Source organism: Trichoderma breve, chromosome 4, assembly GCF_028502605.1.
Source record: "Trichoderma breve strain T069 chromosome 4, whole genome shotgun sequence".
NCBI classification, from domain to species: domain Eukaryota; kingdom Fungi; phylum Ascomycota; class Sordariomycetes; order Hypocreales; family Hypocreaceae; genus Trichoderma; species Trichoderma breve.
In genome coordinates, this window is record NC_079235.1 from 694,660 (window position 1) to 720,850 (window position 26,191).

The 26,191-nt window shown below is 49.7% G+C and overlaps 9 protein-coding genes across 9 annotated transcripts; 4 read left to right on the top strand and 5 right to left on the bottom strand.

Moving 5' to 3' along the window:
- Nucleotides 1-1,757: 1,757 nt before the first annotated feature.
- T069G_06525 (uncharacterized protein) lies at nt 1,758-3,812 on the top strand (the record flags this gene model as incomplete). Its single annotated transcript, XM_056173735.1, has 5 exons — nt 1,758-1,875; nt 2,357-2,734; nt 2,803-3,225; nt 3,302-3,526; nt 3,595-3,812. 5 exons carry the CDS (start codon nt 1,758-1,760, stop codon nt 3,810-3,812), a joined length of 1,362 nt encoding a protein of 453 aa, XP_056027314.1.
- Nucleotides 3,813-4,009: 197 nt separating this feature from the next.
- Nucleotides 4,010-5,090, top strand: T069G_06526 (phytanoyl-CoA dioxygenase (PhyH) domain-containing protein; the record flags this gene model as incomplete). Its single annotated transcript, XM_056173736.1, has 2 exons — nt 4,010-4,385; nt 4,456-5,090. 2 exons carry the CDS (start codon nt 4,010-4,012, stop codon nt 5,088-5,090), a joined length of 1,011 nt encoding a protein of 336 aa, XP_056027315.1.
- A 385-nt stretch (nt 5,091-5,475) lies between these two features.
- On the bottom strand, nt 5,476-7,152 carry T069G_06527 (amino acid permease domain-containing protein; the record flags this gene model as incomplete). The annotated part of the gene is made up of 1 exon (XM_056173737.1): nt 5,476-7,152. The coding sequence occupies one exon, from the start codon at nt 7,150-7,152 to the stop codon at nt 5,476-5,478; it is 1,677 nt and encodes a 558-aa protein (XP_056027316.1).
- A 924-nt stretch (nt 7,153-8,076) lies between these two features.
- T069G_06528 (glycosyl hydrolase family 12 domain-containing protein) lies at nt 8,077-8,907 on the bottom strand (the record flags this gene model as incomplete). The annotated part of the gene is made up of 3 exons (XM_056173738.1): nt 8,077-8,153; nt 8,221-8,441; nt 8,498-8,907. 3 exons carry the CDS (start codon nt 8,905-8,907, stop codon nt 8,077-8,079), a joined length of 708 nt encoding a protein of 235 aa, XP_056027317.1.
- Nucleotides 8,908-11,182: 2,275 nt separating this feature from the next.
- Nucleotides 11,183-11,516, bottom strand: T069G_06529 (stress-induced bacterial acidophilic repeat motif domain-containing protein; the record flags this gene model as incomplete). The annotated part of the gene is made up of 3 exons (XM_056173739.1): nt 11,183-11,281; nt 11,339-11,426; nt 11,479-11,516. 3 exons carry the CDS (start codon nt 11,514-11,516, stop codon nt 11,183-11,185), a joined length of 225 nt encoding a protein of 74 aa, XP_056027318.1.
- Nucleotides 11,517-12,698: 1,182 nt separating this feature from the next.
- T069G_06530 (uncharacterized protein) lies at nt 12,699-13,319 on the top strand (the record flags this gene model as incomplete). The annotated part of the gene is made up of 1 exon (XM_056173740.1): nt 12,699-13,319. The coding sequence occupies one exon, from the start codon at nt 12,699-12,701 to the stop codon at nt 13,317-13,319; it is 621 nt and encodes a 206-aa protein (XP_056027319.1).
- Nucleotides 13,320-14,895: 1,576 nt separating this feature from the next.
- Nucleotides 14,896-20,151, top strand: T069G_06531 (uncharacterized protein; the record flags this gene model as incomplete). Its single annotated transcript, XM_056173741.1, has 4 exons — nt 14,896-14,982; nt 15,075-15,446; nt 15,509-19,741; nt 19,801-20,151. The coding sequence occupies 4 exons, from the start codon at nt 14,896-14,898 to the stop codon at nt 20,149-20,151; spliced, it is 5,043 nt and encodes a 1,680-aa protein (XP_056027320.1).
- A 715-nt stretch (nt 20,152-20,866) lies between these two features.
- On the bottom strand, nt 20,867-23,668 carry T069G_06532 (prolyl oligopeptidase family domain-containing protein; the record flags this gene model as incomplete). Its single annotated transcript, XM_056173742.1, has 3 exons — nt 20,867-20,949; nt 21,040-23,077; nt 23,126-23,668. 3 exons carry the CDS (start codon nt 23,666-23,668, stop codon nt 20,867-20,869), a joined length of 2,664 nt encoding a protein of 887 aa, XP_056027321.1.
- A 1,097-nt stretch (nt 23,669-24,765) lies between these two features.
- On the bottom strand, nt 24,766-25,334 carry T069G_06533 (putative heavy-metal-binding domain-containing protein; the record flags this gene model as incomplete). Its single annotated transcript, XM_056173743.1, has 2 exons — nt 24,766-25,118; nt 25,226-25,334. 2 exons carry the CDS (start codon nt 25,332-25,334, stop codon nt 24,766-24,768), a joined length of 462 nt encoding a protein of 153 aa, XP_056027322.1.
- Between the last annotated feature and the right edge of the window lie 857 nt (nt 25,335-26,191).

Below are 26,191 nucleotides of genomic sequence, written 5' to 3' on the forward strand. Positions count from 1 at the left end.
GATTCAGTTCCATTGTGAAGCGAACTAGGAGACGCCCACGCGTATTGCCGCGCTCAGTACACATGCACCCCATCTCTGCCCGTGGGGTACTTAGGGGATTTATTAACCTTGCGATTGATGCTTGTTCAGAACCATAAATAAATAACCTTACTTGCAAGCGAGAGAGTAGCATAGAGTGGTTTGGCAGGGCCACTCAGCGTTCACCACGGATACAAAAAAGATCAGGTCATATTGCCAACATAGCGAAACAGAAATAAATTATCGGTAGCAATATTGATGAGCAGCCAATTACCAAAGGAACCATCCTTTAATACGGGGTAGCTTCTGCGTCTTTCCTTGGGCTGTTGGGCCTATCAGTCACATCGTCGCATAAAGTCTCAGATTGGCGGCTTGGCTGCCAAGAACCATAGATAGCGATGCGAGAGGATATAGCAGTACATAAAGCGACAACTCATTGACAAGACTGTTCGGCTAACTTCGGCATGTTGCACAAAATAAAATACACCACCAAATGGGAAATCCGAGGCATGGATGCCTCTGTTCGCGGGTTCTTGTGTGCATGAGAGACCTTGAACTTTACCCACTAGATGTAACCAAATGATATCCCCCTCAATCCTATACTACTCAAGTCTCCGCAATGCTTGCTACGCGAGTTCTGTTTCGTCGTCCTATTGAAGTTGGCGTTGCCTCATAACTATCAATGAGGTGTATAAGGATGCCAAAAAGGGCAGGTCAATAAGGAGAGAAGCGAGGTGGACGATGATACCCCTACTTATACTAATTGCCTATTCTGAGGGCCTTAGATAATATGCGCATCTCGTTAAAGAAACAACATGGGCACGTGGGTATTCATAGTTAGGATCCTGATAGTGGTGCACGTGTAAATGATTCGGGGTCTTGTAGCACAATACTTCGACGTATCATCTATCCAGCAGGGATTCATGCGTCATGCGGTGCAATTTCGTTATTGTCCCTCGTTTCACTGCATAGCAGAAAAGATCACGACATTGCATCTGATGTTTGTAGGGTAGCAGAAAACGCATTAGAGTAGCATCATTATCACGTCTTCAACTATTCGAGATTGACTGCAAATTCAAGGGATAAAGCTGTATACCAAAGATTATTTGCAGCACCTAAGTCGAATTTATAGATCGAGATAGCAGCGCCATATGTATTTGCCGAGTTGTTGGCCAAGGTATGCATCGTACACAGACAGACAAACAACATTTGAGTGTCATTACAAGCTGGCCAAACCTAGAGTCAGCCACGCATTTATGCAGATACTAGATCTCTACTGTGCGGCTAAACGGTCGATCGGCCCTAGACGGCTCCAGACTCTTTAGTGCTCAGGCTAGACAATTAAGAGAAAACGCCTATTCACAGTAGACGCCGGTTCATGGAGGTTTTCTACCTCTCAAGACGCGCCGCTTCCCACCTCTATTTTTACTATTATCTGCTTCCCCGCAAAAAGCTATTCCATCAGTTACGAACGTCTGTGTGGGCCACCGGTTGATGTGACTTCGGTTTCGTTCCTTTGTCTACCTAGTCAACTACTTACCAATTTACAAACCCGTGGAGAAGACGCGGTTGGTCAAGAGTAAGGGCACCTCAATTCATCACATTTGTGAATACCATCGAGAGCCAATGCCTCGAGCATTGAATATAGCAGGTAAGCGCTGGGTGGTCGAACAAGACGCTAGGTTCGGCCCATTCCTTTGCTCCTTTGCATTTGAGTGTGTACATACATGTATCCTGATATGCGTACTGTCGCGTATGCAACAGTGTGTGTGTGTGGACATGTTATCTTTACATCGACTCCCCTGCTTCCAGACCCTGCCGCTGTTACTCTTACTGACCTTGTGGTATCACAGCCTGGTAAGCAATGATTCTTTCAGACTATTGACGCCAGTGTCTAATCATATCTGCCGTCGGTTTCTGCTTAACAGCGATACGTGCAGGCAGCGCAAAGTAAAATGTGAGTAGCACTGGATTCTGTCAGACCCCCAGGGCTGCCTATACACCCCTAGCTTTCAGAATATTTGCTCGCCCTCGTTATACACGCCATTGGAATGACTGACATGTGCCCCTTTTTCTGGCAGGCGACGAGGCAACCCCCATTTGTGGCCAATGCACAAGGTCAAGGAGATACTGCGCGCGTCCACAAAAGTCATCTAGATGGTTGGCATATCATCATCCATCTGAACCAGCCGCTGCTGCTGTTAATGGTGCGTTTGGACTATACTCAGGTCTTTTATATTTTCTCAAAACTCCCTTGCTACATCTCCCCGCAATTTCCCGCCTTCCCGGATCTCAAATATCTCACCCTCCGGGCTAACTGAGCCGCTACATTCCGTAGGGGCCGCTGGAAGAACCAGATTTCCATCTCCCGAGAGTCCCCGAGATGCTCTTGAGCTGCCAGATGTGGCTTGGTATTTTCACAACTACATCACGGAGCTGGCAAAATGGTACGACCTTGGAGATGCCTTGCGTCAATTCGCCACAAAGGTGCCGGAGCTGGCACTTGACGAGCCACTCCTTTTCAGCGCCGTGATTGCATTATCAGCTGAGCACCTGTGCCAGACAACGGGGCCCAAGATTGCAAGGGAAATGGCTGGATTCTACCACAGCCGTTGTGTCGCCTACCTCATCAAACTGGATGAAAAGAGCGAGTTGCTGACGAATGGCGTCGCGCTAGCAGCGGCCTGCTTGTTGCGGTCGTACGAGATTCTCGATGGTGAGCCAAGAGAATCCATTGAACCAGATGCAATTGGGGGTTCCAGAACCCAAGCTAACATGGATCAGAGGACATTGACCCCAACAGACATCTCAGAGGCGCATACTCGCTGGCATCATGTGAAGGCTCCATTGCAGGGAGCCCCCCGGAAAGCCTCCTCGCCGCTGGATTTTGGAACTACCTTCGGGAAGACATCACTTTTAGCTTGTTTGAGGGCTGTCCGTTGAAGATGGACGTGACTGGACCCGCCGCTCCGAGATTGACGAATGGCCACGACCAACTCCACTCCATTTCACTCATACTTGGCCGGATCATCAATAAGGCCTTTAGCTATCAAATCTCAGCAATTGAGTGGCGGCAATTCGTTGGCATGGTACACGCCTGGCTTGATGAGATTCCACAGCACGTCAAACCATTCTCCAGAGGCCGGTTTGTGACTTTGTCAACGGTTGGCGAACTGCCCAGCTTCTGGTTTCTCCAAGACTTTCACGGTATGTTGCCTATTATAAGCCTTCTCTGCTGCTGTAGGCTCTGCGTTACTGATAGTCGGCTTTGCTTTGCATTTAGCATCTGCGAGGCAATATGCTCTTGTCTCGCTCTCGATTCTCGCCGTATTCGCACCGCCAGACCAGCTTTCATTACTCCATTCAGTGGCAAACGATGTCGGCATTGTCGGCCATGAAACAAGCAAGGAAGAGCTGCTAGATGCTTATGCTCTCGAGATTTGTGGGATCGCCTTCACAACCAACATACCTTCGGTGATTGTCAACTCTTTCGGCCCTATTGCCTACTGTAAGTCGCCCGCCACAAAATCCATATCCCGCCCCTCGTTCTCCATCTGACGATGCAAAACTTCTTAGGCGGCAAGTTCATACGGTCCGAACAAGCCAGACAAGAAGTCATCCGCCGCCTAGCAGCGTGTAAACGGCCTGTCGGGTGGCCCGTCGAACGCCTGATCTCCAGCCTCAAGAACTCATGGGCAGCAGCAGGACTCCCCGAGCTGGAATCTCCAACTTTTTCTGGGGAAGCGGGGCCGAGTCCGGGTCTGCTTAGCGACATGTCCCCCGCTTCGTATTAATCCAAGTGAGAAAGATATCCCGAGCTCGGGTTTCAGTATAGCATCACTTACTGCGGCCCCATGACTAGGAAGGGAGGGTATAAAAGTGTAAATCTTTGCATCAATGCATGAGCGCCTTATCTTTTTTCAAGCCCTTATTAAATTGATTTATATCAGAAAACTGCCTGCTATCAGATACCACCCATCACAAAGTTACGATGCTGGCAGTCCGATTTCGAGCGCCTCGACTCATCAGTCGGGGTCTGGCGACAGTTGCTTCCGCAACAAAGGCTTCACCAGCTCCCGGTCTTCACTGGCCTGCTGTGGTACGCCCAAGTGCCAGCGAGATAAAAAATGCCAGGCTTGACGAGCGCAACCTTGAAAAAGCCGTGCGACACATCCATCAAGATGGTCTTGTGGTGATTGATGATGTCGTACCGCATGAGGACATTGACAGTCTCAACGCCAAAATGGTCCAAGATGCCCGCGTGCTTCAGAACATGGGCGAAAAGGGGCCATTCAACTACAACCAGGGAAACTTGCAGCAAGATGCGCCCCCCGTCGCTGAGTTCTTTTACCCATCAATATTCACGAGTAAGACATACGCCTTTACAAGACTGGGCCCGCGAAGCAGCGCCTTCTAACCGTTCATTCTTCTATACAGATACGGTTGCTACTCAAGTCACTTCAGCCGTCCTCGGCCCTCGACCCAAGTGGACGTTTTGCTCTGCCAATTCGGCCATGCCTCCCCTCCCCGGCGCCTCTCCTCAGCGACAGCCGGTGCACTCAGATGCCGATTTCGCTCACCCAGCACACCCATTCGCTCTTGTTGTCAACGTACCTCTGGTAACAATGACACCGGAGAATGGCTCGACCGAGCTCTGGTTGGGAACACACAAGACAGACATTTCTTTTCAAGAAGGCGCTCATGGAGAGCGAGCAAGTGGTCGAATCAAAGAGAACTTCTTGCGTGAGCGTGAGGCTGTCCGCCCACCCATCCAACCCATCGTGAAGAAGGGATCAGTCGTGTTGCGAGACCTCAGACTGTGGCATGCTGGTATGCCCAACCCATCTGATCAGGTCCGGATCATGCTCGCCATGATCCATTTCGCCCCATGGTACCGGAATCCCATGAAGTTGCAGTTCGGAGACAACATGAAACCAATCTTGGAAAAGCTCGATCAAGAGGGCAAGTTGGGCCTTGAAGTTCCCATTGATTGGGTTAGCTCTGAGAAGGCGATGAAGACGTATCTGAACCGTGGTTTCGGGAACAGCTATGATTTTAACCAGGCTCCATGAGCACGCTAATTCGGCTCACGCTGTATTCATGTAATTAGCCTATGTACAAATCCTGTAATATATTAGTATCGTATCTTTCTAGAATGGACAACAGTGGCGGCGCACAGTGATAGCCGTTTAAGCGGCTGGACCTGCGCTAATAATGCACAGTTGATAATAGCTTCACAGTAGCTTGGTGGTAAGAGGGCGCAGCCGATATTATTTACCAGTTACCGCTTCACATTCCAGAGGACCTTGTAGGCAAGGCCAGCCGGGCTCTTATACCGTGAAACTATCCACGTCCACAATATCGAGAATCAGTGAACATAGGCAGATATATCATGAATATTTCATTAAGATGGCAAATAAATTACATGTAAACGACCCCTCTACTATATTGCCCGACTTAGGCAATCCAGAACCAGATCCTCTCCAGGAAATTACGTGGCACTGGCTTGACCCACGTGGATTCCAGTCTATCGATCTCGGCTTTTCCTGACCAGAGATCCATCTCTGCCAATCCAACAAACTTTGTCTTCTTGACAAGTTTGTAACCGAAAAACAAGCACAAGAAGATGGGAATGTCGATATATGGTGGGATAAACGACTTGGCACTAAATCGGCCAGGGAAGAAGCAGTCAAATCCATTGAAGAATGCAATAACAAGACAAAAGACGATGGAAAAGTAGCCCAAAAATGGCTGGAATGGAGCCTTGAATGGTAGGGTATCACGGTCGATGCCGTTGTATCTGAGCGCGTAGTAGAAGCGGAGGTACATGAAAGACACGCTGGCCCAAACGATGAGCGTGCTGACAGCACTTAGGTTGCTGATCCAGAAGAAAACCTCGGCAGACTGATTGTTGACGTTCAAGTATACGAGGCAGCTCAGGGCCGTGGTCAAGGCCACACAGGCATAGGGCACACCAAACTTCTCATACTTGAGAATTGCAGGGGCTTTGCCGTCCAAGGCAGCCGAATAGAGGACTCTGGTGGAAGCATAGAAGAAGGAGTTGCCAGCTGACCAGGCAGAAGAGAGAACAACTGCGTTGATAATATGCGGAAGGACTTTGATTCCGGCATTCTTGATCGCAATAACGAACGGGCTGGCACCGGCACCCGGAGCAGAGCTGTTGATAGCATTCAGGAGGGAGGGATCCTCAGATGAGACACAAAGGCCAACGAGGAAGATTGAAAGGACGTAAAAGATGAGGATACGCCAAAACACTCGTCGAACGGAGCGCTTAATGTTTCGTCGCGGATCCTGAGTCTCACCCGAAGCAACCACCACAATCTCACTACCACCATAGGCAAATGTGGCTGAGATAAAGACCTTGAAGAAAGCAAGGAAGCGCCCTAACGCGCCATCTTCCAGGTAAGTATTCATCGGGCCAGGATGATTCCAATATCGGAAGCCGATTCTATCACCTGATGGAGACCCGCCCAAAGTGATGATAAACATGAGGAGGATTAAGCCAACGATGGTAGTCAACTTGATGGCGCCAAACGCAAACTCGGCTTCTCCGTAAATGCGTACCGGCAAGCAGTTAATGATGACCATGGCAGCAAAGAAAACAGTGATGAGCGCAGCCTTGGGCACATCGTTTGGCCAAAAGTCGACAATGATGGCGCAAGCAGACACCTCAATGGGCACACCAATAGCAAACTGATACCAATAATTCCATCCCAGCGTGAATCCAAGCGCCGGATCGACAAATCGTGAAGCAAAAACTGGCACTGCACCTGGAATCGGTAACCAGGCTGCCATCTCACCCAGACTGTTGATCACACAGTAGAGGTTGAAGCCCGTGATGATGTAGCATATAAACGCAGAGAGCGGGCCCGCCAAAGAGAGGACTTGTCCGCTACCAACAAAGAGGCCTGTGCCAATAGCTCCAGAAAGAGCAAGGAACTGAACGTGACGAGCTTTAAGTCTACGATCAAGAGTGCCGATATGCTGTTGCTCGTTTTCCGCTTTTTGAGTATCATAGTTGTCGAAGGCGCTGACGGGAGCAGCAGCAACGGAGATGGTATCTTGGGCTTCGACATCGCCGCCGTATGGCGAAGGCTCTGCCTTTTTGGCCATGTTTTGCGAGGCCGGTCTCGGAAAACGGCAAAGAATTCTCAAGATGGAGCTTTGAAGTTGGATCTTGGAACGATGGATCGACAATGCTGGGGATACAATATATATAGGCAATACTATATGCACAGAGACTTACACGAAGGATGCATGCGCGCAGAGACCACGTTCAGATCCAACCCGTAATCGGAGACCTTTATCAGCTCTAAACACAAATCTCGCCTATCAATGCGTAAGATCTTCACATCGGCCAACTCATGTAACCTCAGAATGCGGGCTATCGTCGTCGTCCCTCACATGTTCTCTGCTTCCCCGCAATCTGATGGTACATAAGCGTAGCTCTCTAGATTAGAGACACTGAACAAGGCACCGCGCTTAAAAGCTTCGTATAAGCTGGTGGCTCACTGCGCTAGACCAAAATTCCCCCGCGGAAAGTCTTTTCCTCAATTTCCCCGAGTCTCGTTTATTGTACTAAAATGCTTGGAAACACGTTCATGCATCAACCATGGAGTCAAAGCAGGAAAGGTGGCGGGCGACACAGCTGCACGATTGTGGTTATCCGGGGTATATCAGGTAACATAGGCCAGCCTACGTGGGGGAATGAATAGCCATTTTGTGGACCAGCAACAGAAGAGGAGGAGTCAGCACTTGGCCGATCAATTTGGAGCCATGGCCATGCCGTTCTCGGGCTGTAGATTGCAGATCCACCGTCCGGTTGAATTACTCGGGCTTCGGTTCAGTGCGGCCGAGTAGGTTGTTATTTGCTCGTTTGAAAGCCGTCTCGTGGGTACCGATATCGTAGCATGTCGCTCACGGTATCAGATGATTGGCTGACTGCATACTAGTACCATAAGGAGGAGCAAGTAGTAGATGCATTCAATTATTTGAACTAAATAGTATATACTAACTGCACTTTGCAACACGTTTGCATTAGTTGATAGATGCAGTCCAGGAATTTACGTTCAGCGTCCCACTGCCTGTAAAAGGCTCAGTACCAAATTGGTAACCTATGAGGCGTCTGGTTAGTATGATCGCAAAGCATATTTGAGTCAACTAAAGATGAGAGCCACATACTGAGGACATATTGGCTTGATGCCGGGTATCCTTTGTTGTCTCGTAGATAGTTGAAGAAGTTCTTCACATCTCCACTCCAGTTGGTGACAGTACTAGGGGCCACAAAGCTATAGACTTGCATGGCTCCGTTGAAGCCGTAGTAGAGCGTCCAGCTCTGGCCATTGATGTTCACCGTGCCCTGAGCAGATCCAATAGGGCCAATGTCTCCGTATCTCGCCAGCCTAAAGATGGATTTGTGGTTAGTCAAATATCGAGAAAGGTGGTCCTCAAGACTTACCAGATCATAAGCTCATAATCTCCTGAATAAGTCACATGGTTGGGATTTGATGCAGTGAAGAGATCATAAGCTACATCAGCGCGAAGGTTGCTCCCAGTGTAACTCCAGCTAGCAGTGGTGGGCATGCTGCCAATGCTGTTGACAATTCTCTTTTGTGGAATGGCGATTTGAACATTGGGATAGGACTTGACGTTGTTTTGGCCACCGGACCACTGCCAGTCTGCATGCCAGGAGGCAGCCGAGTTGAGTGAGTTCACAGTGATGCAGCCGAAGCCACTGCCAGCAGATTGCCCCCAGAGATTGTTGCTGACTGAATAGCCATTGCCACCAGAGAACACTGCATACTGTTCGCAGCTGGTTTGAGCTACGGCCACTGGCAAGATGACAGGTAAGATGTGAAGGAACTTCATTGCGACTATGTGATCGCAATCGTGAAAGAATGTAATGTAGTGAACTTGCTTTGACCGTTGGAGATTGAGCAGACGTCTGTGACTAGAAACCCGATCCAAGCCATCTTATATTTACCAAACAAGTCATTCAATCACACCTTTCTGTCTGATGAAGGCGTGGCATTTCTAACAATTCCTACTGCCTATTGCGGTATGCCGTAAATTAATCTATTCATCGGGCAAATATGAATTGTCCCGAATCCTTTCTTAAGAGCTAGTATAAACGGGAAGGTTTGACATCTGATTGAATAGGGACTATAATTAGGCTGAATTGTGCCTGGAAACGATGTTACGAAGATATATAAGTATGTATATTACCATGACAATACCCGATGTATTAACTCACTTTTGAGTTTCCTAATTGAAATAAAAGCATATACTTGAAACTTGAGAGATTTAGATCTCTATGCCCATAGGAGAGCTGATCTATCTATGACTTACGTGCGTGATGTACAGGTCGTTAATGGGATTTAAAAGGGATAGGCTTGTGTTAGTTGGTGATATGACAATGCAGCCTAGGAATTGGCAGAGCAAGCGATTATAGATTTACGTTTATTCCTTCATCCATAGAGAAGTTGCAAGAGCCCTGGGAAGAGTTAGAATGGGGATAGCTCTCCATGCCAAATTACGACCGACATGGGGTAAACATGGGAAGAAATGTATCTTATATGCATAATTAGGGCTTTTCGTGGTACAAAAGTTGACACGTTGTACTTGCTCGAAACGTATCAATTAGGCGCAATCACGGTTGTTGATTGGATGACATAAAAGTCCTCTGGTTCATAAGCTTATTCAATTTGCCGATTACCCTGGCTTTGCTCCGAGTGGCCGCATCGAATGCAACAGTTTGCGCATATTATTCCGAAGTACTTCTAAAGGATTGGAATATCTCCTTAACATGGAATTAGCCATTGAGAGGATAGCAATAATCTCATGAACCAGCTTTGCAACCTGTTGCTCCAGGTCCAACTCGCGGCGCTCTAGCTGACGGCGCACAGCTTCAATCTCGAAAGCCTCGCTCATGGTGTATGAAGCAACTTCCTACTCTATTGATGTATTGGCTACTGTTTATGCCAAGCCGTTGCGTGACTGTCACCCACAATCCTCCTATTTCACAAACAGGCATACTCAAGGCACACTACCTGGCCAAGAGCGGCAATACAGCGCTTACAATAGCCAGAATATCATTACTACCACACAATTACGACATTAATCTTAGAGTCAATTTGAGGCTAATAGCTTAAAAATATGGGGAATATCTTGCCTTCTAGGCTATATACCATTATTTCAGGCTGTGCAGATTTGCTATACTTTCGGCATCAATACGCTCGTGCATATAGAGGAATAGTCTCTCGAGATCTACATGCAATTCGCAACAAGCTGGTCTCACACGCACATCAAATTGATATATAACTATATAGCCATCTATGTATCCCACAGATTCTCTAAAAAGACCACTGGCTGAGGCGAGAAAGAAAGAAGAGATCCTGATGAAGAATGAGAGATCCCTTTCTGTGAGTTCTTTGGGCTTGCTTTTTGTAAGCAGGTTGTCAATTATTGAATACAAGCGACAAAAATGTGGAAACCATATGTTCTTCGAATAGTAAGGTCTGAAATGCTGTTAGTTTATATGTAAGTTGGATGCGGTAGTCCAAATCTTTTCCGGAACACCACACTTGAGTAGTAGTAGCGTTTGCGCTTTGGGCACGATGAAGATTTACTAAAATAGTGGTTACAAAAGACATGCAGCGATCTAATTGAGGGAAACATACAGGTCTTGACAGTGATTAACGATTTGATCAAATGGTAGTTGACGAGATGTGGTAAGAAAACGATGAACGTGGTGTTGCCCAATGCCTAGTCGAGATTCGTGAAAAGCACATGATGTTTGGCAATCGTAATAGGAGGCCCTCATAGAATTGTTGACAATATGTATAAGAAATGCCTGCGTAATTTCGGACGACATCAATGGCCGTTGGTGGAACAAGGTACGATCGGATCGCGCGCCTAGATCGCCGCCGTTTTATGTATCCGATGAGCCTACGACATCACAAGCAGCTTTTATCCCTACCATTGAATCAAATTTCTTATGTAGAAACAAGTAGTGAAGGTGAGTTTGAACGAATGTAGGACCGAGAAGTTTGTATTAGAGCAAAATTGCTAGTGTATGTTTATCTACAATAAGAGATAATCTCACCGTCAACCAGTGAATCGACACTAGAGCTACGCTCATGCTTTACTGCAAACCACCCTTGCGGCCCGCCTCTTGAGCTTTCTTGCTTCCGGGCTCAAAAGATCCTCCAGAGGTCTGGCCGCCCTTGGACGCAATTTCGCGCTGCAAGAGTTGAGTCAGTCACAATGTCTTTCCACTTTGTCTCGAGTGCTAACAAACCTGCTTGTCAGGATCCATGGAAGCAAAGCCGCCCTGGTGACTCGCCTGTCCACCCTTGGATGCAATCGATTGCACTTCCTCCTTGGGGCTAACAACAATTAGCCAATGATATACTTTTGAAACCGTTTTTGATATCATACCGGTTGGCAAAGTTTCCGGGGTTAGTGTTGTCCGCCATGGTGTCTGTGTGCGCTTAGGTTGCTGTTGTAAACTGTATTCAATGAGTTGCTGATAGGAAGCACGACCAAATGGAAACCATTGGAGAAAGTAAGGTATTTATACTTGATCTCCTCCACTTTTGACTTCCAATATTGTACACTCTTTGCTTTCTCCCTCTTTCCTTTTCTCGGAGACATCGAGTGACTGTCGTCATTGGGTCTTGCTGATTTACCTCTGAGGTCACTCCCATGTGATTCCGACTCTCGGTCGGCAGCAGTCAAAAGCACAATCAGCCGCCACAAACAATCAATTACAATGGATTTTAATCATTCAATTGTCAATTATTCGACATCATGACGTATATACTCAATGTTGATGATGCTGACAGTATTCGTTGCCCTCCTCTTCCGGGGGGCCGCTACAATCACCATCTCTCCCCACAATTGATCCATACTGTGCTGCTTCTAGATTCACTGTAAGAATCCGTCATAGTTCTTCGATTTGGTTATTGATTCGGAGCTACCTAGGCGAGAATACATTGTGGCACAAGTAACTATAAGTCCATTGTGATAGAGACGTGCAGTTAACCATCAGGGTTGCTGTGGATATGTATCCATGACGCCAGAGGTGGCTTTAATACATGGATATTGTAGGATCCTAAATGATGTAGGCTCTCGGGGCAGAGACCCAACGTATAAAGTAAAATTGGAAAACTAGAAGCTCATAGACGGAGAGCCTCCGATTAATTACATCATCGGCACACTTTAAGTTGTAAAGACATGTTTAAGGCAAAGCACAATTGGCAGTGGAATATTGCCGGGTAGTAAGAATTGGTTGTGCTAACTCGTAGTGTATTCGGTGGTTAACTTGTACTCCGTATCGCAGACGCACTTAATCGGGCTCTCATCTGGTTATTAGATACCAATGTCAGTAAGAAAAGGGATATCCGGCTACGTATGCACCATCTAATATACTGCTACAGAGATGGTCAATTGTGAATAACATTGCACTAGCTAAATGGGCGACCATATAACGGACGCTGTTCTCTGGCGGTAATGAATGTTGAAAAGATGCTGACTAATAGCGTGAAATCAGCCGGCAATAGACAATGCGAACGAAAAATCGGATAAAAATCAATTCGTTGCATTTTCCATTAGCTCCCCCTTCTGATGAACTCCTTGGATATGAGTCTTCTTGGGCAATGAACAGGCCACGCAATCGTCAGCCTCGACCCTCTGGACAAAACCAGCCCCGAGGCCGGGGCCGGGGAGGGAGATCCTCAAACTCGGGTCGACGGGCACCTGGGACACCGCAGCAAGCAGCTGGGACTGTACCAACGTCTAGACAGGTGGTGCCTGGTGCCGCAGTTTTTATCATTCTAAAAGAAGACCAGCCGACAGGCCGGGAAACACAAGGAGTTGTTCAAGATGTCCTCACATCGGGAGATCATCCTCGCGGCATTAAAGTCAGATTACGGAACGGCCAAATAGGTAGAGTGCAAAGGCTTGATGACGGGTCTTCTGAGCCGTCAAATGGGGGGACAACGTGGGCTCCGAGCCCTTCAAATGTGTCGAGTTCAAGATTCAGCAGCCGATATACGGACATCAGAAATGATGAAGACTTTGAGTATTTGGAGGGGCCGCCGCCGAGAAATCTGGCAGACTTTATGCCGGATTTAGATCCGCCAACAACCAGCACATCTTCTAGTGAAGCCGGAGGTGCTCGCTTAGATGAAAGCACTGTTGTTTGCCCGATGTGTGAGGCGTTTGAAGGAGACGAAGCTGCGGTTACGCACCACCTGGATCGAGAACACCTTGGATGAACTGCGGTTTTCTTCTAATGACCAATGCCAACCGCATCTTCCTATGACGATGAAGATCTAGTTTGGCGAGATTTGTGACGTATATGCAAATGCAAACTGTGTTGGGTGGAAACTATGGCGTTGCAGGCGTTCACGGTCGACCTCTTCCTCTTTTAAAGCCAGCGTTAATCTAAACACCACTAAAATTAAAAGCTATACACATACAGACTATGGTTGTGCTCTTTTATCATGTGTCAATGATGTAATAGTGTTTATTGCACCTACCTCAAGTCGAAGTGATATAATGAGATAGTACTCCGTAGCCTCATCCTGGTGATAGTGATTACTGCATGTGCATCCCACGGGTTCATGGCTTTAACCCAGCAATGAGTGTTGCTCATGGGTATGTATCCGCAGCCGTGCATGATCCCAATCGCAACGGGCATGTCGCTTTGATCCGTAAAAGCCGGGCGACGGACCGGGGTGTCTGTATTTTTAGCAGGCAGGATAAACAAGGGTGAAACAAAGTGAAACCAGGTTGCAGCCACTCTTCAGCACTTGATAATAATGGGCATGAAATTACAGTAGGTAGTCTTGGGTATGCGTAATAGAGGCCCGCCGGCTGGCAAGAGGCAGTAAGGAATGAGAATATCAGCTGGACATCCTCCCAGGCAGTCGCTTTTCACATCAATTGAGAATGTCGCTGCCTGGGTTCATGTTCAATGGCTGATTGTTTGACGAGAAATTGCGCTGACTTGGCTGCCGCTGGAAAAAAAACTGGGGAGCTCAATAATGCAAACTGCCGCGTGTGAGCTGAGCCTTGTGAGGCAGGCAAAGGAAATTGACGACAATTGCCCATCCCACCACGCGTAGATGCTGCACATGGAGGTAATAATTGCAGAGTAGAGTAAACTCTGAACACTATCAAAATGCCATTTGCATTGTTTTCTTCTCAGCGCAGCTCAATTGCTTGCATCTTCCCATCCAGAGCTCCCCCTGGCTGCGATTCACTGTCAATGACATTCACGTGCGGCCTAGCGTGCCCGGAGCGGATCTTTGGTACACCCGCGCGCTGCGATTGGCCGGCCCGGGTCCTCGCTCCTCCACGTAACCAGTCCTGCCACCTTGCTGCTTCCAAGTGTCTTTTGTTGACGACCAATTCACTGGACCAGTGCAGTGCAGTGAGTGGGCTGTTGCTGCTAACTAGACTCCATACCTACCTAATAGTCTAGCAGTTAATGCGAGGTGACCTGCCACTTCTCCTTTACCCTCACCAAAACCAACCAAATCTCTCCTCTTTTCGCCAATCAACCCTCCCCATCGCATCGGCAGGGCATCATCGCGACTCGCCTGCTGCCGCTTTCTCTTTTTCCTTTTCTTCGCTTCGATCCTTTTTTCCCGTTTTAGTCAGTCCGTTTGTGCCGCTTGGCGCATGGAAGCTGTCGACGGCCTCTCCATCCGCCCCTCGAGCCTCAAGCTAGCTCTCCCCAGCCTCAACACCGACTCTGTGAGCCGCGGCAATTTCGACAGGCGGCTTCCCTAGGAGTACCGAGTCAACGACGGCCCATACTATCTCATTCTTGGCTTCACTGGCGCAATGGCGCCTCTACCCATCAAGTTCCAGGAGCTGGTGCAGCTCAGCAGCCTGGGCGTGGACACGGCCTCCATCGGCTTCAACTCTTGCGTAAGTCCAAGTCACTCTGTCTTCTCTATTCTTTGTTGTGTTTTCTCTTCAGAACAACATGCTGACTCGATCGTGCCGTTGCTCCCAAACAGACACTAGAGTCCGACTCCTTCGTTTGCATTCGGGAGAAGAAGAACGAAGCCGCCCAGCCCGAAGTTGTCATTGTCGAGCTCAAGAATGGCAACCACGTAACGCGCCGGCCCATCAAGGCCGACAGTGCTGTCATGCACTGGAACAAGCAAGTTATTGCCCTCAAGGCCCAGTCCCGGACTCTACAGATCTTCGACCTTGAACAGAAGAAGAAGCTCAAGTCCTGCACAATGAACGAGGATGTTCAGTTCTGGAAGTGGATCAGCGAATCCACTCTGGGCCTCATCACAACCAGCAGTGTTTACCACTGGGACGTCTATGACGCCGCCCAGGATGCGCCCGTCAAGGTCTTCGAGCGCAACGCTAACCTCAACGTGCGTCAAGCTTCCCGCCTGTATTTCCCTCTCCCCCCTTCCCAACTAACTCAAAGTGATAGGGTTGCCAAATCATCAACTACCGAGTTAACAGCGATGGAAAGTGGATGGTGGTCGTGGGAATCTCCTCTCAGCAGGGCCGAGTGGTTGGTGCCATGCAGCTCTACTCCAAAGACCGTGGCATTAGTCAGGCCATTGAAGGTCACGCTGCTGGCTTCGGCACCTTGAGACTCGACGGTGCTCCCCAGGACACCAAAATCTTCAGCTTTGCTGTCCGCACAGCCACCGGCGCCAAGCTGCACATTGTCGAGGTTGATCACCCAGATTCGAACCCAGTCTTCCAGAAGAAGGCTGTCGACATCTTCTTCCCCCCCGAGGCCACAAACGACTTCCCAGTCGCTTTACAAGTCTCACAAAAGTATGGTGTCATCTTCATGGTCACCAAGTACGGCTTCATCCACTTGTACGATCTCGAGACGGGCTCGTCAATCTTCATCAACCGCATCTCTAGCGAGACCATCTTCACCAGCTGCGCTGACGATGAGTCTTCTGGCCTTGTGGGTATCAACCGCAAGGGTCAGGTCCTCTTCGTCACCATCGATGATACCACCATCATCCCCTACTTGCTCGAGAATCCCGCCAACACAGAGATTGCCATCAAGCTGGCCTCAAGAGCTGGCCTTCCTGGTGCCGATAACCTTTACGCGAAGCAGTTCGATCAGCTCTTCAACAGCGGAAACTACCTCGAGGCTGCCAAGGTTGCTGCCGGCTCACCCCGCGGATTCTTGCGTACGGCCGACACGATCGAGAAATTCAAGCGACTTCCTACCCAGCCTGGCCAGATGGCTATTACATTGCAGTATTTCGGAATGCTGCTCGACAAGGGCGCGCTAAACATGCATGAAACACTCGAGCTGGCCCAGCCTGTGCTGCAGCAAAACCGAAAACACCTCCTCGAAAAGTGGTTCAAGGAGGGCAAGCTCGACTGCTCCGAGCAGCTCGGTGACATGGTGCGTCCGTACGACGTCAACCTGGCCCTGAGCATCTACCTCCAGGCCAAGGTCCACCACAAGGCCGTTGCTGGCCTTGCCGAGACTGGCCAGTTTGAAAAGATTCTTCCGTATGCTGCTCAATCCGGATACCAACCCGATTATATTCAGCTTCTCCAGCACATCATTCGAACCAACCCCGACAAGGGAACTGAGTTTGCCACTGCTCTCGCCAACCACGAGGGCGGCGCTCTGGTTGACCTCGAGCGAGTCTGCGATATCTTCCAGTCTCAGGGTATGGTCCAGCAAGCCACTGCCTTCCTCCTCGATGCTCTCAAGGAGAACAAGCCTGAGCATGCTCGTCTCCAGACTCGCCTTCTGGAGATGAACCTGATGCACGCTCCTCAGGTGGCTGACGCTATCCTCGGTAACGACATGTTCACACACTTTGACAAGGGTCGAATCGCCCAACTGTGCGAACAGGCTGGCTTGGCCCAGAAGGCTCTGGAGCTGTATGAAGATCCCGAGGCCATCAAGCGTGTCATTGTCAACATTCCTGGCAGTGCCAACTTCAACCCTGAGTGGCTGTCCACCTTCTTTGGCAAGCTCTCTGTTGAGCAGTCTCTGGACTGTCTCGATGCCATGATGAAGCACAACATTCGCCAGAACTTGCAATCCGTTGTCAACATTGCCACAAAGTACTCGGAGCTCCTCGGTGCTGTGCGCTTGATTGATCTCTTTGAGAAGTACAAGACTGCCGAAGGTCTCTTCTATTACCTCGGCAGCATTGTCAACCTCTCCGAGGACCCTGATGTTCACTTCAAGTACATCGAGGCTGCTACCAAGATGGGCCAGTTTAACGAGGTGGAACGCATCTGCCGTGACAGCACTCACTACAACCCTGAGAAGGTCAAGAATTTCTTGAAGGAAGCCAAGCTGCCGGAACAGCTGCCTCTCATCATCGTGTGCGACCGTTTCAACTTTGTGCATGACTTGATTCTGTTCCTCTACCAGAACCAGCAGTTCCAGGCCATCGAGGCCTATGTCCAGCGTGTCAACCCATCCCGAACTCCTGCCGTCATCGGAGGATTGCTCGACGTTGACTGCGACGAGAAGATTATTAAGGACCTTCTCGCCACTGTCGATGCCCAGCAGGTCAACATCGACCAGCTTGTTTCCGAGGTTGAGTCTCGTAACCGCTTGAAGCTTCTGCTGCCCTTCCTCGAGGCCACTCTCCAGGCTGGTAACCAACAGCAGGCTGTCTACAACGCTCTGGCTAAGATCTACATTGACTCCAACAACAACCCCGAGAAGTTCCTCAAGGAGAACGACCAATACGACACCCTTGTCGTCGGTAAATACTGCGAGAAGCGCGATCCCAACCTGGCATACATTGCCTATTCCAAGGGCCAGAACGATCTTGAGCTTGTCAACATCACCAATGAGAACTCCATGTACAGGGCTCAGGCTCGATACCTGCTCGAGAGAGAGGATACCGAGCTCTGGCGCTTTGTCCTCAGTGAAAACAACATCCACAGGCGATCAGTTGTCGACCAGGTCACCGCAACTGCTGTTCCCGAGTCCACCGATCCCGCCAAGGTGTCTGTTGCCGTTTCCTGCTTCTTGGAGAATGACCTGCCTCTGGAGCTTATTGAACTTTTGGAGAAGATTGTTCTTGAGCCTTCTCCGTTCAGCGACAACCAGAACTTGCAGAACTTGCTCATGTTCACTGCTGCGAAGGCTGACAAGGCCCGTGTGATGGACTATGTTCACAAGTTGGACAACTACAATGCTGACGAAATTGCGACTGCCTGTATCGATGTCGGTCTCTTTGAAGAAGCCTTTGAGATTTACAAGAAGGCTGATAACAAGTCTGCCGCTGTCAATGTCCTCGTTGAGCATGTCGTCAGCATTGACCGTGCTCAAGCATACGCTGAAGATGTCGACCTTCCCGAGGTTTGGAGCAAGGTTGCAAAGGCTCAATTGGATGGTCTTCGTGTTTCCGACGGTATCGAATCATACATCAAGGCTGAGGACCCATCCAACTACGCCGAGGTGATTGAGATTGCCACCCATGCTGGAAAGAACGAGGATCTTGTCAAGTATCTCCGCATGGCTCGCAAGACTCTTCGGGAGCCAGTCATTGACACAGCTCTTGCCTTCTGCTACGCAAGACTCGAACAGCTTTCCGAGTTGGAGGACTTCCTGCGCGGAACCAACGTCGCCAACATTGAGGAGTCTGGTGACAAGGCTTATGAGGAGGGCCTGTACGAGGCATCCAAGATCTTCTACAGCAGCATCTCCAACTGGGCCAAGCTGGCCACTACCCTTGTGCATCTCAGCGACTACCAGGCCGCTGTCGAGTGCGCTCGCAAGGCCAACAACATCAAGGTGTGGAAGCAGGTCCACGAAGCTTGCGTTACCAAGAAGGAATTCAGACTTGCCCAGATTTGCGGTCTCAACTTGATTGTCGATGCCGAGCAACTCCAAGAGCTTGTCAAGGACTACGAGAACAACGGATACTTTGATGAGCTCATCAGCCTCCTCGAGCAGGGCCTGGGTCTTGAGCGTGCCCACATGGGCATGTTCACCGAGCTGGGTATTGCCCTGTCCAAGTACCACCCCGAGCGTCTTATGGAGCACATCAAGATCTTCTGGTCCAGAGTCAACATGCCTAAGATGATCCGAGCGTGCGAGGAGGCCAATCTGTGGCCTGAATTGGTTTTCTGTTACTACCACTACGATGAGTTTGATAACGCTGCTCTTACCGTTATCGAGCGACCCGAGAACTCATGGGATCACCAGCAGTTCAAGGAGATTGTGGTCAAGGTTGCCAACTTGGAGATCTACTACCGCGCCATCCGATTCTACGTTGAGCAGCACCCGTCACTGCTTACTGATCTCCTGGCTGCTCTCACTGCCCGTGTTGACGTGAACCGTGTTGTCAAGATGTTCCAGAAGAATGACAGTCTGCCACTCATCAAGCCGTTCCTCTTGAACGTGCAGAGCCAGAACAAGCGAATCGTCAACGAAGCAGTCAACGACCTGCTGATTGAAGAGGAAGACTACAAGACCCTGCGTGACTCTGTGCAAAACTACGACAACTATGATGCCATGGAGCTGGCTGGTCGTCTGGAGAAGCACGATCTCATCTTCTTCCGCCAAATTGCCGCTAGCATCTACCGCAAGAACAAGCGGTGGGAAAAGTCCATTGCCCTGTCGAAGCAGGACAAGCTCTACAAGGATGCCATCGAGACCGCTGCCATTTCGGCAAAGAACGATATTGTCGACGACCTTCTCAGATATGTATGTTGCTCCCCAAAATATGTGTGCTTGACTTGAGTATGACTAACGCCGATATTTAGTTTGTTGACATTGGTCACCGCGAATGCTACACAGGCATGTTGTATGCCTGCAATGACCTCATTCGACCCGATCTGGTTCTTGAACTCTCATGGCGCAATGGCCTCAACGACTTCACCATGCCTTACATGATCAACATGTTGGCTCAGCAGACAAAGGAGCTTGCACTGCTCAAGGCTGACAACGAGGCACGCAAGTCCAAGGAAAAGGACCACGAGAAGACGGAGGATAACACGCCCATCCTGGGCGGTGCTCGACTCATGATCACCGCCGGTCCGGGTGGAGCTGCTCCTCCAGCTCCTTATGGCCAACCTAATGGCTTTGCGCCACAACCTACTGGCTACAATTACTAGATGCGTGTGCCAGTGTGGTGCTGGGTCGAGACGCAGCACGTTTATTCCTTAAAATGTAATGCGTAATCATTATTTTCCGCTACGGCATAGCTAGCTGTTGTTCGAGCGAGAGATATGGATAGTTGGAAGGGCGATATAGGGTTGATGATATGTGAGCATCTTTTTTTTTACACTCCTTCATCAAGAATCATGATGGTTAGAGATAAAGAAAAAGGATCATGGTCTGGAGGAGGCGAAGGATCTTGGGCTCTAGAGTCTCGTTAATCACGAGCTCTCTTTTTTGTTTTTTCACTATTTCCTTTGCAGTTAGAATGGAGGAGAAAAAATCCTTTTAGCTTTTTGGGGCGAGTGACGCAGAAATGAAATTTGCGAGGGTGCGGAATGTGTATGATAGGCAATTCATTTTTTGTTACTTTTTTATTTTTGCGACGTCTGAGATGATTCTTGACTACATTTATATGTGATGGTGTAAGTTGAGGAGTTGTGTAATGAGTAAAGCGGTTGCTTTGGGATATATACCTAGAGATACTAGTAGACGCACTATATCAAGAAGATATCTTGCAATATCCATGGGTTATTATTCTCTACGCAGTCACAGATATCTCTCCCAAAGTATCATATAGCGTTTATATAAAACAATTTCTATTATGCCATATCCAAGAAGGCTGCTGCTACATACGCCATGCCCGAAAGTACAAACAACAAAAACAAATATTTATAGCTTCTTGCCGTTGGGTTTAGGATGCGAGATCTTGAGCCACTCTCCGTTAAAGGCGTTGATAAGCCAGTTATTCAGCTCTAAATTAAAATATTAGCCACGATGTCCAGTATGAAGTTGTGGAGGGGGAAGAGGAGAGTTATGAAAGGGGAAGCGGGAGAATAACATACTGTCATATACAATGCGGTTTGCGCCATGAAAGTAAATGCCATGGTCGCTGTCAGGGAAAACATGCACGTCGTAGTTTTCCACGCCGGCCAAATCCAGGCTATCCAGGAGCGTGAGCGAGTTCTGAAAGTGCACATTGTCGTCCGCAACGCCATGCATGAGCAAGAAGCGCTTGTTCTCGCCAAGGGCCGTAGCGTTGGACACCTTGGAGAGGGAGTATCCCCTGTCATTGTCCTGGGGTGTACGCATGTACCGCTCCGTGTAGATACTATCGTAGAACCTCCAATCGGTGACAGGCGCCACGGCCATGCCGTAGGAGAATGTCCGGCCAGCGTCCTGCTCGAGCGTCTTTAGCGTGGTGAAGCCGCCGTATGACCAGCCCCAGATGGCGAGACGCGTCTCGTCGACGTAGTCGAGGGAAGCGAAGTGGCGGGCGGCCGCGATGTGGTCTTGCGCCTCGAGGACACCGAGTTGCGAGCGGACTGGCACTCGGTGCTTGCGGCCGAGGAAGCCCGTGCCTCTGGGGTCTACGGTGATGACCAGGTAGCCGAGGTTGGAGGCAACGTAGGCCTGGAAGTCGACGCCGAACGTCTTGGTGACTTGCTGAGAGCCGGGTCCAGAGTACTGCTGGAAGAGAATGGGGTACTTCTTCTTAGGGTCAAAGTGCGGGGGACGACGTTCAAGGTAGTTGACGACGATTCCATCACCGAGATCAAGCGTTCCATATTTCAGAACCGGGAGCTCGTGTCTCTTGGCACGGTCCGCAAGCTCGGCGTTGTCTTCGACAACAACGTCGTAAGTGATGCTGTTGGATGGGGTAGACACGACTTTCTGGTAGGGGATCTTGGGTCCGCGATACGTGAGTAAAGCGTAGCCTGCTCCTGACGAAAAGGAGGCTCTGTAATAGGCCTCGGCGGAAATGTCTGTGAAAGGCTGCAAATCAGAGCCATCAAGTTTCACAGAGTACACGTGGCGCTGGATAGAAGACTCTTTGGTGGCTACAAAGTATACGAGATTGTTGACGAGATCCACGGCCGAGGGGGCTTCATCTACTTCCCACTCTCCGGAGGTGAGCATGATAGGCTCAGAGTTGTTCAACGGCGTAAAGTATCCGATATGCTCATAACCGTCGTGTATGACGGTATCTACATATCCATCCTCTGGTCGCCCATTCTCGGGGTCTGCGGGGACGTAGGTCATGGAGTGAGAGATCTCGAACCAGCCACCATCAATCTTGTCGACATCGATGCTGTTGATGGTTTTGCCCTCGCGTTTACCGACATCGATGAGGATCACTTTGAGATGATCGCTGATGCGATTGGTTTGTTTAACGAGAACATTGTCACCGGCCCAGATGAGACTATTGATGATGCGATCGTCGTCTGGAAACTCGTCGCCAGTTGTGACCGAGAACACATCGCCGTGGGCAACATCGTAAAACTGGAGGTCTACAACAGGGTTGTGCGCACCGGCCTTGGGATACTTGATTTGCTGGACCTCAGGGTAGGATTCTTCGCCACTGGGAGGAGGGTGACCACTCGGGCGCGAGATGAAGAACTGCACAGGGTACTCTGGGACTCCAGTCTCGTTGGTTCGGAGGAAGGCCAGATACTGTCCGTCTTCAGACCACCAGGTTGCAGAGTTTCCACTAAACACCTCCTCTTCGTACACCCAATCGGGGATGCCATAGAAGTACTCTGGGCCGCCATCTTTGGTGATCTGGGTGATTTCATTGTCGCCGGTGAGGCGGCGGATATAGAGATTGTTATCCCTGGTAAAGGATACGGAGTCACTCCTGGGGCTCCAGCCTGCAAGCTGAACTCGAGCTTGCGCATCCGATGAGATGAGCGGCTGGGCGGTTTGCGTCTCGACGTCGAAAACAAAGTAGATGGCCGTGAAGGAATGTCTCCAGACTGACTCCCGAGAAACACCAATCAAGACCTTTGTCTGGTCCGGGCTAGGTTCCAGCCATTGGGGCGCATAGGACTGGCCATCGTATACGAAATCGGCGTCCTTCATAAGGGTGCGAGACTTGGCCACCTGAGAATCCGCATCTTCTGCCAAAGCAGCGGCGGTTTCGTTTCCTACGGCTGACCGAACGTCCTCGACGACGAGATAATCCTTGCCCTCTGCTCCACGCTCCAGTAGCAAGCCGTCTTCGCCATTAGGACCTGCAATCCAGCTGATGGACTTTTGCTTGGCCGACCAGTAGCGATCGTACAGCTGCTCTAAGGTGACAGGCTTGCCGGAGCCTCGAGAGTCGGCATCTGGGTCGTGTTCCACATCGCTCGCGTGCTTGTACGATCCATTAGAGACGAAGACGACGAGCGACGCAATCCAGGCAGCAACGAAGATGAGGGCGCCGATCCAGAGGATACGGCGCAGTTTCCTGTCCATTGGCCGGCGCTGCAGACCCGCGCCGGTTGAGCCCAGGAAGGCCTCGGTCTCGGCGTCGTCGGAGGCTTCTTCCTTGAGGGGATCCTCAGCGTACACGTCGGTGTATCCAAGCCTGGAGCGGGCCTTTCGCGGCACTTTTCCCTTCTCCATCTCCTCCTGTATTCGGTCGAAGACGATGCTGGTCGTCGAGACGGACGAGAGCGAATCCATCGACGGGGATCGCTCGGGCGCCATGACTGGAGACGAAGCTCTCGCAGGGGGGCTGCGGTCCTAAGGGGGATTGCTTGCGTGTACTCGTCTCAGTTAGATGGAATAACGCCTTGGATCACGCAGCATCGTAAACCTGCGAATAACGATCGATCGAGATTGAGATGTGGCGAGTACTGCAGGGGGTGCAATGACAGAAAGACGGTCAATTGCCGGTGTTGGTGTTGGTGTTGTTGCTATTCAGAGGTTGAAGCTTACTATTGTCGCCTCTCCAGAGCATAGAGCAAGCGCTGGAGCTGCTCGATTGGTCAGCCGGACGATAAGCCTATCAGGGTACATAAGCTGTGTACCCGATTATACTGTCCAGTACTACCTAGTAGAGATGTGCGCTTTTCAGCCTCAGTCTCATTCTGCCTGTGTCCACCCAGTAAGATGTACGCAGCACGGTTATACATGGTCCATCAGATATGGAGCACTAATCTGATCGATGCAGTGCCAAATCAGCAAAACAAGGCGTCCATATTGCATCGCCTTACTGCCATTTGCTGTGTCTTAGCGGCTCCGCATGATGGATCGCCGCCCGAAGTGGAGTCTGGATGCTGCCAAACTGCTTATACGAGGACGCCCACTGCAGCTGTTTGGCCTGTTTGGCTGTAAGCTGCCTCTTTTCTCTGTAAGTCTGTCTGTATGTACGGCGTTTTTTTTTTTTTTTTTTTTTTTTTCCAATGTTATTTTTTCGGTCAAAGGTGCCTAGCTATGTGTTGGCCGCGGATCATACAAGGCACAGATGGGGTGTAAGTGTAAGGCTATCTCAATCAACAGCGCAAAATGAATACAGAATAAGTTATCAGTATAAAATACATGAACCAATGAGGCAGACAGATGTAACTAGACAAGCAACCTATCAAATCTCATAGCAAAATCATCCAATCATTCAGCTTCATTCAACTTCCCCAAATCGCCATGAATAGAAGCATCAACATTGGCTACCGTACACACCACCCTCTTCGGCTACCGCAGCCTTGACGCTCAGAATTCACAACTCACAACTCACAATCATCCCCCAGATGGCCATGATTCGTTCGCCATCAGCCTCTCCTAGCGCCGGATTCTACCCGCTCCAGCTACTGTGTCATGCCCTGCAGCTGAGGGGGGACATGGACGCTCGGATCGTCAATCTTGACCACCCGACACGCCGTTCCATACGCCGCCGTCTGTGCAAAACCGCCCATATCACCGGCATCGAACCTCAGGCAGATGATGGCGTTGCCTCCCCGCTTCTTGCACTCCTCCACCACTCTGCTGATGGAGTCGTTGCGGCACGAGTACAGCATGGAGGTGAACCAGCGAAGCTCTCCGCCGGCCATGCTCTTCATGACCATGCCCAGGCTGGCGCCAATGTTACGTGATCGCACTGTGATGCCGTAGACTGTGCCGAGGACTTGCTCGATGCGGTAACCAGGGAGATCCATCATGGCTATAGACAAAGTAGACAGAAAATATGTCATTAGCAATCTCTTGTATCTTTTTTTTTTAAACAGCAACACACAATGATGAGGCTTATTCATCACATCGGTGGCTTACTGGTTGTCACGACGCCCTCAGTTTCGGTGAAGCAGTGTAAGTCAGTGAGATGATCGGGGATCTCCGCAGTCTCCTGCTGCTTGGGCTCTTTATCTCTTCCAAAGACCATTTTGGCTTTTTTGGTGTTTATGACGTTGTAGTGGTACTAGTATCAAGAATATAGAAGCCGCTCAAAGCATCTGAGACTTGTTGAATCATCTGCTCGTCCTGCTCGTCCTCCAGGTGAATCCAGCTCTACTTATACTTTCTTCTAGAAGCTCTAACCAAGGCCGGCATCATGGCCATTTCCGCCATCGTGAGCATCTCCCATCACTGTCCGTCTCACAAATCCCCTCATTGATGATGGCATGGCTTGGGGCGAAATGCCTCTAAAGCGGCCGATCGCGCCATAGAGCCCAATCCGTCCAATTCCAGCGGTCCATAAGTAGCGCTACGGATTAGGGCGATCCTGCTGCAGGGGGCACAGCCAACCGCCGTATTGCTCGCATTTGGTGTGTTGAACAGCCAGCCTAGCCGTAAGAGCTGTAGAGAGACTTTTTTTCTGTTTCTTTTTCTTGATTTTCGCTCAAAAGTCATCAAGCGAGGGGGATTTTATGCGAGATGTCGTAGCCATGATCTGACTAATAATGATATGCGCAAATCGCCTGATCCTGCTTAAGAGGTAGGGCAGTACCTTGCCTTCTGCGGTGCCCAGCATGTAAGATACAGGTACCTACTTACTCCGTAGTATTACACCGCTATAGCTTTATTGCTCCCTTATTACTGCGAGGTACAGGTAGCCCACAAGGCAAAAATAGGACCGTGCATCATTGTATCAAAGGCTAAGAGTCATGTTGCATACAGTCTACCTAGAAAGTAGCGGCCTGGTAGACGGGTACTAACCAAAGAGAGATTCATCAGGCCAGACACACGGACTCTGATCCGTACCTTACAGATTACGGGGTACCGCCCTCGGGACATTTAATA